The sequence below is a fragment of the Euphorbia lathyris genome, chromosome 9 (assembly GCF_963576675.1).
Source record: "Euphorbia lathyris chromosome 9, ddEupLath1.1, whole genome shotgun sequence".
Lineage (NCBI taxonomy): Eukaryota > Viridiplantae > Streptophyta > Magnoliopsida > Malpighiales > Euphorbiaceae > Euphorbia > Euphorbia lathyris.
The window spans coordinates 23,300,250-23,310,949 of NC_088918.1; the positions used below are offsets into that span (position 1 = coordinate 23,300,250).

General features: G+C 38.5%; 1 protein-coding gene across 1 annotated transcript; it reads right to left on the bottom strand.

Annotated features, from left to right (window-relative positions):
- Window positions 1-2,871: 2,871 nt before the first annotated feature.
- LOC136205767 (uncharacterized) lies at window positions 2,872-10,386 on the bottom strand. Its single transcript, XM_065996530.1, has 6 exons — window positions 7,716-10,386; window positions 7,269-7,441; window positions 6,785-7,190; window positions 5,453-5,902; window positions 4,931-5,067; window positions 2,872-4,844 (listed from the first exon to the last, which is right to left on the bottom strand). The coding sequence occupies exons 1-6, from the start codon at window positions 10,210-10,212 to the stop codon at window positions 3,366-3,368; spliced, it is 5,142 nt and encodes a 1,713-aa protein (XP_065852602.1). The 5' UTR covers window positions 10,213-10,386; the 3' UTR covers window positions 2,872-3,365.
- Window positions 10,387-10,700: the final 314 nt, after the last annotated feature.

A 10,700-nucleotide genomic window follows, 5' to 3' on the forward strand; every position in this document is an offset into this window, starting at 1 on the left:
TCACTCAGTACACGCTCAGTGCCGTTGGCCAACCAGATTATTGTATCTTCTGTCTTCGGTCAGTGCTAAGCAGCTTTTAGACAAACAGGCAGAATGTTTCGCCTTTTATGGCAAAGTCTTCCAGACAGCTTTCTGTGTCTTCTGAACTTTACCCAAAGTAGAAATACTTTGTCTTGAAGTTGTTCCTTGCTCAGTTGCTGTCTTGTACTCTTTATCGTCCAACTCAGCAGCTTCGTTCCGAAGTAGATAAAGAAAGTCTTCCAGATCCTTCTTCATGCTGAGCTGCATTTTATCCACAATGACAGCGTTTTGTTTACACGGGCCGAGTTGTCTTGGGCCTTTGACTTTCCTTTGGGCCTTTAGCCTTTTAGTCTTTATGTCTTATAAATAATTTAACTCAACATTGAACAAACACATTAGTGTAATAAATCAAAGCATTTAAACTTAGTGTGTTTTAGAATATTTTTAAACATATACTCAAATAATTTTGTCAAATCAAAATCATGTGGAAAGGTGTTTCAACATCCTTAGCATCCTCCATTAAAGTACCTCCACTCAACTGCTCTATCTATCTGTTATAAGTCTAAATTTCTTTGCGAAAGTTGAAGTTCAAGTCTGCCCTAAAATCTGAGAAAATCTGCCAACGCTTGAAGACACTCATCAATCGGGAGATGCGTTGATTCCAACCAATCCGATTTGACCACCTCCTTTAACCCAAACTATCGAAACCACTTATTTTCAAACATAAAACGATGTTGAGGCCGTGTACCAATCTAATCCTCTATCTGAAGGATGATGGGTGAATGATCAGACATTGCTACTACAGTGTTAAAGGATGAGCCATCTAAACCCCTTTCAGGCACCATATCGGGTGATCAATCAAGCTTTTTTTTTTATCCACATGAGAAAAGAGATCGTTAAAGTCTCCGATAACTGCACATGGAAGTGTGGAGGCAGTAACAATGGATCTAAGAATACCACACAAAACTTTCTTACAGTTCTTCTTCGGACACCCGTAGAAACCAATTTATTTTCATTTCCCATTCAACGTATCATTAACTTCTAGATCTACGTGATTAGTAGAAAAGGATAGTAAAAAGAACACCAATTAGTATGCTTCCAAAAAACATAGATACCTCCACTGTGGGCAATAAAATCCATCGAATAACAACCTTCGAAGCTAATTTTATTACGAATAAACTCAATTCTTACAAAGTAATGTTTCAAAAGGAAAAAATTACATACGGCTTCTGTGCTCTAACAAGGTCATAAAATAGGAACTGCCTTGACACTACCAATTCCTTGACAGTTCCAACTCAAAATCTTCATTTGGATGGGCAGGCCTGAACTTTTAGGCCTGTCTGTGCTCCATTTTTTTGGATCTGACTCTATAGAAGAACCTTTGTCTTAAACTTTAACCCCCTTCACAGTAGAGGATGCTACATCTTTAGAGGACATATCAATGTCCATGTTAAGGGCTGCGAGCTTGACACTATTCGCTACCTTTTTTATGCTCATCTGTATTATTTCTCTCCCCACGCCTTCGCTTCCTTTCCGCAGAAACCTCCAGCCCATCCATAGCTTTCTTGGGTTCAACTGCATTCTGAGTCATGCCTTTGGCATTGCCTCCTCCATCTATATACAAGAGCCAAGATTCTAGTTGCACCACGACCAATTGATCAACCACTGCCCTGCCCTACCTCCTCTCCATCTTCCTTCAACCATCGTTCCCTGCCCAATACTGTATTTCGACGAAAGGGTGCCCTAATCGAGGTATCCCATTCCATATGCAATTTAGATTCTAGAGTTAGTTTTCTATCGCAAATTAGAAATCACATTTTATCTCTTATCTTTGTTTATCTTCATACACGTATAATCACAATCATCTCTATAAAACACGTGAAATAACATATCGATAACTACTACATTCGATCAATACAACTCTTTGTCAATCCCAATCAAAGAATCTGTTAATTTATATAGCTTTGTAAAATTTAATTCAAAACATTTTATTTTCGGTAGGTTTTAGTTTATTTAATAGCATGATGAATATTGAGGAAAAAAGAAGTCAATTGATTTGAGAAAGAATAATGAAATGAAAATTCTTTTAAATCACATGTTTTATTCTCTTTTTAATTTCATGAACATCAAATTTTATTGGCTGATGTATATATTTTGACAAAATAAACCTTACTTTGTGTGCTTTTCACCATGGGATGAATTTTACATTCCATATCTAATGGTGTAAAAAACAAAATGAGTCGTACTTTGTCAAAAACAAAGTGCTATATCCAAATTTAAAATTACTCATTGTTTAATTTATATTAAATTTAATTTAACATTAATCACCATATCATCAAGCTTACAAAGAAATTTAATTTAAATTAAATTTAATGTTTATATATCAGAATCATAAGAAGGTGAAATTGGATTGTTCTTCATGCGTTAGGTTATGAGAAAATTTGTTACATTGTTACATTGGATAAGTTAATTACTAATCATTTATGAAAGTTGGTGAAGCGAAATCCTCCTTATTGTCTTGGTAAAAAAAATGCATTTATAATTAACTGCAAAAAAATATATGCATTTATAATTAAGTGCAACCGCCTAGCATAAGAAAGCATTTTTAGATTCCCAATAATTGATTTGAGCAACGATTTTATCCACTAACACACCACTGTATTTACTAACTTTAAGGGACGTTTGGTTGCTCATTTTCATGTTCATGTTTGTCATTCCACTTCAGAAGGTAGAATTTTAGGTGTTTGGTTTATGATCTCATATTTGGTTTTTACACCTAAAAAGCAACCTTTTACAAAAGCAGGTAATCCCTACTTTTTGCTATTTCCAACGACAAACAACAACAGTAGGTAAAACAAACGGACCCTTAACTCTCATATTACAAAAAAGTTCTGACAAAAAAAAGAACGATACAGACTACAAAATTTCATAAATGTGTATGATACCACATTTAAGCTTATTTAGTTTCAATAAAAACGAATCACAGATTTTTAAGGGCCAATAGGTTACCATCAAAAGAGCAGGATAAGCACAGGAGGAACTCAACCATTGCATCATGCTCAGTCCACACCTGGTGATCTGACACCACATGATTAGAAGCACGACACGGAATCCAACCGAATTTCTTTTACTGTAATGGCCAAACCCAAGTTAATCTCGTCTCCACGGAGTCTGGGATTAATCATGGAATCAGATCGGAAGGTTTAACTTCGTCTTCTTCAATGAGAATTCTGATAAAAAGCTGAAGCTGATCATTTTGGAATAGAATTCAACAGATTAGCAGCAAAATGCCAGCAGTTTCAGATCAATCACAATGACCAATAGTGATAGTCAAACAGGGACGTTCATTTAGGCACTGGCACATAGGCAAATCCATTCCATTGTAATTGTAGGTTAGGAGGATTAGCTGCCAAATTATAGTTCCAGGGTGGTGCGTTCGCGTAGGGATAACCTTGACTCGTATATGAACCTTGCTGATACTGCTGAGAGGGTTGCGTGGAACTATAGGGTCTGGGTTGTGCGTTCATGTAGGGATAACCTTGATTTGTATATGGCTGATGCTGCAGAAAGGGCTGAGCTGAACTATCATGTGTGGGTGGATGACTCATGCTAGGGCCAACTTGACTCGTGAACGAACCAGGTGGATACTGCAGATGAGGTTGCACTGGACTAGCCTGGCTGGGTGGCGCATTCATGCCAGGACCATGTTGACTTATGAAGGAATTTAGAGGGTGCTGCGGTGGAGCATTCATGCAAGGATTACCTTGACTCATGGCCAAACCTGGCGGCTGCTGCAGAGAGGGTTGCGTCGAACTACATTGTCTGGGTTGTACATTCATGGAAGGATCACCTTGACCTTGACTCATGAATGAACCTGGCGGGTGTTGCGTTGCACTACAATATCTGAGTGGTGCACTCATGCAAGGATTACCTTGACTCATACCTGGCGAATGCTGCAAAGGGGGTTGCATTGGAGTAGAGTATCTGGGTGGTGCATTCATGCCAGGATCACGTTGATTCGTATACAAACCCGACAGATGCTGCAAATGGGGTTGCATTGAACTATCGAGCCTGGGTGGTGCATTCATGCTAGGATCACCTTGACCCGTTTGTAAACCTGGGGGATGCTGCAGAGGGGTTTGCACTGAAGTATCACGTTGATTCGTATACAAACCTGACAGATGCTGCAAATGGGGTTGCATTGAACTATCGAGTCTGGGTGGTGCATTCATGCTAGGATCACCTTGACCCGTTTGTAAACCTGGTGGATGCTGCAGAGGGGTTTGCACTGAACTATCGTGTCTGGATGGCAGATTCATGCTAGGGACATGTGTTGAACTATAGTTGGGTGGTGCATTCATGGAAGGAACATCCTTATTCATAACCAAATTTGGTGAATGCTGTAGAGGGTGTTCTATTGAATGAACTGTCGATGTTGCACCAACGATGGACACTTTCAGAGGATCCATAGATGAAAAATGAACTATAGGACATGTATTTTCACTCTTCTCCTCCAGTTGAGTATTAAGGGCTGATTCAGAAGTTATCGGTAAAGAAGCTGCGTAGACCTGCTGATCTAATTGAGATCTAGATGAAACAAAATTGGTTTTTACTTCTGATGTCTGAATGATAAGAGGTTTTTCTTCTTCCTCTTCCAGTTGCATATCAACTACGTTGGGACTTCCAAGTTCCTCTTCTTTTTGTTTCTCCAGTTCCACAATGCGCTCTTTGAGGGTTTCAGGTGACAGACCAGTAATTTTGAAATCTGAAACGCATTTTATCACGTCTTTTAATGCTTTTATCTCCATGTCTACGTCCCCGTGCTGCAAGATAGTTCATAGATATTTACAAGAGAGGTAATCAATAGAAAGCCTAATAAAGTTCAAAAAAAATGAGTGCTTATATATACCTGCATTGTAATTGAAGAATTGATCAGATAATTCTTCAAAATGGGCAGCGGAGGGAACACGTCAACAACATTTAATGCATAAATATATTTTACAGCTTCTAGATGCTGTCCCGTTCTTATATGATTTTCAACAAAAACTGGCACAGGAAACAACAAAATTTAAATACCATCAGATTGATTCATGAGGATCAATTTTCTTTAAAAGAATTCAAATGTTCAAGTAAAGGAATTTTCTGAATCAATTTTCATAAATTCTAAGAGCGTAATGTATGAGAGATGATAGAGGGCGGCCCGGTGCACTACGCGTCCCCGCTGAGCGAGGGTCCGGGGAGGGGTCCCACCACAAGGGTGTACTGGGGGCAAGCCTTTCCTTGCCAATTTATTTGGCAAGAGGCCGCTCCTAACACTCGAACCCGTGACCTCTGGTCACACGACAACAACGTTTTACCGTTGCGCCAAGGCTCGCCCTCAATGTATGAGAGATGATGTGAAGAAATAAATAATTTAGGACATAGCACTTACTTGGGATCTTATCTGTTAAACCTAGGGCTTGACATAAATCAGGGGCCTCTTTACACCAGTAATCGGTGTCTAGAAGACCAAGAAGCTTGTCTGCACTAAAAATAGAGGCTAACTTGTAGGCAGCTACAAATTGCAAAAAACAAATGACCTCCATTGGATCATCTCTGGTTTCTTCCAGGATTGTTTGCCAATGAAGTGCAACTTCTTTTGCCTGCTCTTGTATTTCTGGATTTATCTGGAACGAGTCATTCCTCAACCGCTCCATTAGGAAGCAAAACTTCCCTGGATCACATGTCGATTGAAGACATTCCTCAAGTGCAAATTGATAATTTTCACTCCTATTAAGTGCTTGCATCGAATCTTCCTTGTTTGCGTCGACAGATAAACAACTATGCTCAGGCCGAAGTTCTGATGATGCAGTAGCGTCCTTGCTTTTAAATGGCGAATTACCTGGAGAAAATTCTCAAACTTTACATGGAAGGCAATGGAACAAGTTGCGTTTGGATGAAAAAAAAGAGATCAATTGTCATCGGAAAGGTTAAGAAAGTGGATCACAACTACAAAACACAAAGGACAAATAAAATAAAGCAAAATTATCTATAATAGCTAAAGCATCAGGTTCTTTAGCTAATAACCTTTGTTCGATAAGAAAATGGGAATACATATATGCAGAAGGTTATGAGTATGACAGAGCACTTAGAAGTCAATTCACCCTGTCTTGATTTAAGATAAGCACTCAGGGAGGAGTAGCAACCAAATAAAAAGAATATGAAATACAAAGAATATGCATAAAGTAGTGGATGCATCCAAAAGTTCTATCATTGCCATGACAATAACCCCTATAAGACTATTGAGTAGCATACAGTGAAATTTAAATTACAGCCAGCATGTCAAATTTAGCAAAAAGTAGTGGATGCTGGAGAGAGATTGTGGATTTGATCCGAGAGATGGAGAGAGAGAGCATTTGATCCAAAAGTTCTATCATTGCCATGATAATGACCCCTATAAGACTAAAATTTAGCAAATAGTAGCGGATGCTGGACAAGATTAGTTTCATACACAGAGAGAGAGGTACTACTTTGTGGAAGATTAAATCAGTGAAATTTTGTTTGTATTATTAACTGGTAAACCAAGAGTTCACATGTATTCATAATTAGAAAGAAAGAAGCTAGAGAATGTCCTAACCAGAAACGCCAACTTAAATAACTAGCCTATTGTAACAGGGAGGAGCATGCAGGGTAATTCAAGCCCCCAACAATACTATATCACACTAGATTCAGATGTATTTTCATAAGAAGCTAGCTTAACGATAGCGTCTCATATAACATATACCTTGATCAGCATCACCACGAGATGTGTTTAACCTTTTTTCTATTAACTCTCCTATCCGAGGACGCTTATTTCCACTAAACTGTTGTAGTTGATTATCAGTGTCTGACACAAAAGTAGAGGTGGTTCTGGTGAAGCAGGTGGGAGAACGGCTAGTGGCAGATGCAGTAACAGGGGCAAGGACAGGGTAATCCATAGGTGCCACAGCGGAGGCTAAGCGTTTCCTATTACGACGTGGTTTTTGAAATTTTGGTGCTAATGCTTTTGCTTTCCTTGTCAAGTTCTCTTTCTCCAAATGTTCGACCAGCTGCTTAAGGTTCTTAACTGAAGGTTTATATTCGATCTTGCATTCTTCAATGCACTTTATTGCTCGCCTTAGATCAGCTATTCTTTTGTTTGAAGCCTCAACCTGTTACCAATTTGTCATAATATGTACACACAATAAAAAGAAAGTATTGATGATGAGGTAAGAGAGAAGTTAAAATACCAGTCCTTGAAGTGAATTATTTGTCTTTCTCATTTTCTTGGCAGCATTCTTGGAGTTACTTAAGAAAGCAAACAACAGACGTTCAGGAGGAAACTCATTAGTGAGTTCGAAAGCATGAATAAATCTGATAGCCTCAACTTGCTTCTTCTTTCTAACAAGATTTTGAATAAAACCTGTTGCACATATTGGCGGTACCAAATTAAGAATAAATTAACACATGAGAAGAATAATGAACTGAATGAAATTCTCAACTTAACATCAAAATGACTCAATTAGTCAATTAAACAATTTCTGCCTGCAAAGAAAACTACAAGATGGAAACACAGGCTCACACATGATACAAGATGCGTGAACTACATAAAACTCAGACATTAAAGCCTATCAGATACTCCATTACGAATTTGCATATAAATATATATGCTTCATAAGTTCAGGAAGCTCACTTACCAGATACTTTGTCGGCAAGACCCAGCACATGAAATAATTCCACAGCCTGGCTATGTTGCGCGACAATCTCAAACTGAGTTAAAAGCTCATCAGGATCAAAAGCAGAAGCTAGTCCATAAGAAGCTAAAAGCTGCAAAAATCCTAATACTTCAAGAGAATGCTCTGCATCGGTCTTCATTTTTGTTATCCAATCAAAGGCAAGACTCATTGCTTCTTTCTTCACAGTGGGACTGATATTTGTTGATATCTTTAATAGTTGTTCTAATAATAGAATGCAACTAGTCCTAATAACCTCCTTTTTGAACTGCTTATCTCCCTTTTTCAAATGGGGAGGATAAAACCCTTGTATTGCATCCAAAACAAGCTTTGCAGGATCAGATGATAAACTTAAAGCAGTCAATACATCATTCCTCATTGAATCATACTCCTCGCAATGCTCATTCAAGAAAATCTGCAATGCCTTTCCATCCATACATACAGTAAAGTGAAGATTAGCATCTGCCGGATGATCCTTGGCCCCAAAGGGTTTCTGTTGGTCGTCGAAAAGTTTTCTCTCTTTTAATTCGACTTCTCTCCACTTTCGAATTCTAGTCTGCTTCAATTCAAACTCTTCACATTGTTCTATAAACTTCTTTTTCTCAAGTTTCAGTTGCTCGGACCTTTCCTCAAATAACATCTCCTTCAATTCAACCTCTTCAAATCGTTCCACAAACTTCTTCTTCTGAAGTTCCAATTCCTCAATTAATTTTTCCTTCGATTCAAGCTCTCCACATCGTTCCATGAACTTCTTCTTCTCAATTTCCAATTCCTCACACCTTTCCTCTATTAACTTCTCCTTCAATTCAGCCTCTTCACATTGTTCCATAATTTTCTTCTTCTCAAGCTCCAATTCCTCACACCTTTCCTCAATTAATTTCTCATCCAATTCAACCTCTTCACGCCTTTCCATAAATTTCTTCTTCTCAATTTCCAATTCCTCACACCTTTTCTCAATTAACTTCTCCCTCAATTCAACCGATGCACATTGTTTCATAAACTTCCTCTTCTCAAGTTCCAACCTCTCACACCTTTCCTCAATTGACTTCTCCCTCAATTCAACCGTTTCACATCGTTTCATAAACTTCTTCTTCTCAAGTTCCAACCTCTCACACCTTTCCTCAATTGACTTCTCCCTCAATTCAACAGTTTCACATTGTTTCACGAACTTCTTCTTCTCAAGTTCCAATCCCCCACACCTTTCCTCAATTGACTTCTCCTTCAATTCAGCCTTTTCACATAGTTTCACAAACTTGTTCTTCTCAAGTTCCAATGCCGCACGCCTTTCCTCAATTAACTTCTCCTTCACTTCAAGCGTTTCACATAGTTTCATAAACTTGTTCTTCTCAAGTTCCAATCCCTCACACCTTTCCTCAATTAAATTCTCCTTCAATTCAACCTCTTCACATCGTTCCATAAACTTCTTCTTCTCAAGTTCCAACCCCTCACACCTTTCCTCAATTAAATTCTCCTTCAATTCAACCTCTTCACATCGTTCCGTAAACTTCTTCTTCTCAAGTTCCAACCCCTCACACCTTTCCTCAATTAACTTCTCCCTCAATTCAACCATTTCACATCGTTCCATATACTTCTTCTTCTCAAGTTCCAATCCCCGGCATCTTTCCTCAATTAAATTCTCCTTCAGTGCAACCCCTTCACATCGTTCCATAAACTTCTGCTTCTCGAGTTCCAATTCCTCGCTTCTTTCCCCAATCAACTTCTCCTTCAATTCAAGGTCTTCAAATTTCTCAGCTCTTAATGCCAATTCTTTTCTTTTTTGCTCAAGTTCCTTTTCCTTGGCTTCCAATTCCGAAAGCCATCTACTAGATTTATCATCCTTGAGCGCAACAATTTTGGACAACTCATCAATTTGTTCCTCTTTCAGCTTCAATTCATTGGAAAATTGAGCACATTTTTTCTCTTTAATTTCGATTTCTTTCCATGCCTGACTGACCTCTTTTTCAGTTTCACTAACCAGTCTAGCTTTCTCCTTAACAGAATCATTCAACTTCTCCAACCTCTCCTCTTTCTCTCCAATCAATATCGACTTCTTCTCAATCGACTCACTCACAGCCTCAAGCTCTTCCCGCGATTTCTCAATTAGCTCAAAATCCCTCTTCAATTCTTGAACCTCCTTCTCCTGAATTAACTCGAACTCCTCCTCTCGAGCCTCAACCTCTCTAAGCCTCTCTTCCGTAGATTCTCGAAGGGCATGCAATTCCTCCTCCCTCTTCTCGATAGCCTCCAATTTTTCTTGTACAGTATCGCGGATTAAATTAAGCTCTTCCAAGTGTTGTTGAATGGCATTGCGAATAGAGGAAAAGTGATCCTCTAAATCCTTCCATTGATTATTAAGCAACGCGATGGATGAAGCGAAATCGTTAAGTTGATCGAGTGATCGGCGAAAGCTGTCTATTCTTAAATCGGCGAGTTTCAACTGGGAGGATATCTTCTCCTCCATCGGAACATAAAATCAAAGGCGAATTGAGTAGAATTGAAAGAAGATTGAAGGGAGAAACTAACCGGAGACAGCAGACAGGATGAGAGTGACGGTGAATGCTGGAGAAAAGCCCTGAAAGGAACGCAAATAGGAAAAAGGGAAACTGATATATGGGACACTGAGCTTGTCGGCATATTTAAACAGCTAGAGAGGTTTTCTTTTTAACGGACTCGGAACTACATCGAGTAATTTATATAGGTAAATAAAGAATCCTTGATTTCGCTTGATTTTATCTCAGTAAATGACGTATTAATATTTACTTATTTTAAACAACGTTTTGATTGGACCGATCGAGTTGAAACATGGTTTCTTTTTTACTGATAAAAAATATAATATAATATAATATATAATGTTTTAATTTTAATTTTTATTAAAAACGAAGGATCCAGTACATCCCAAAATAGATTGTCACTTCCAAGCTCATCCCTGACAACAGTGGCGGAACCAGG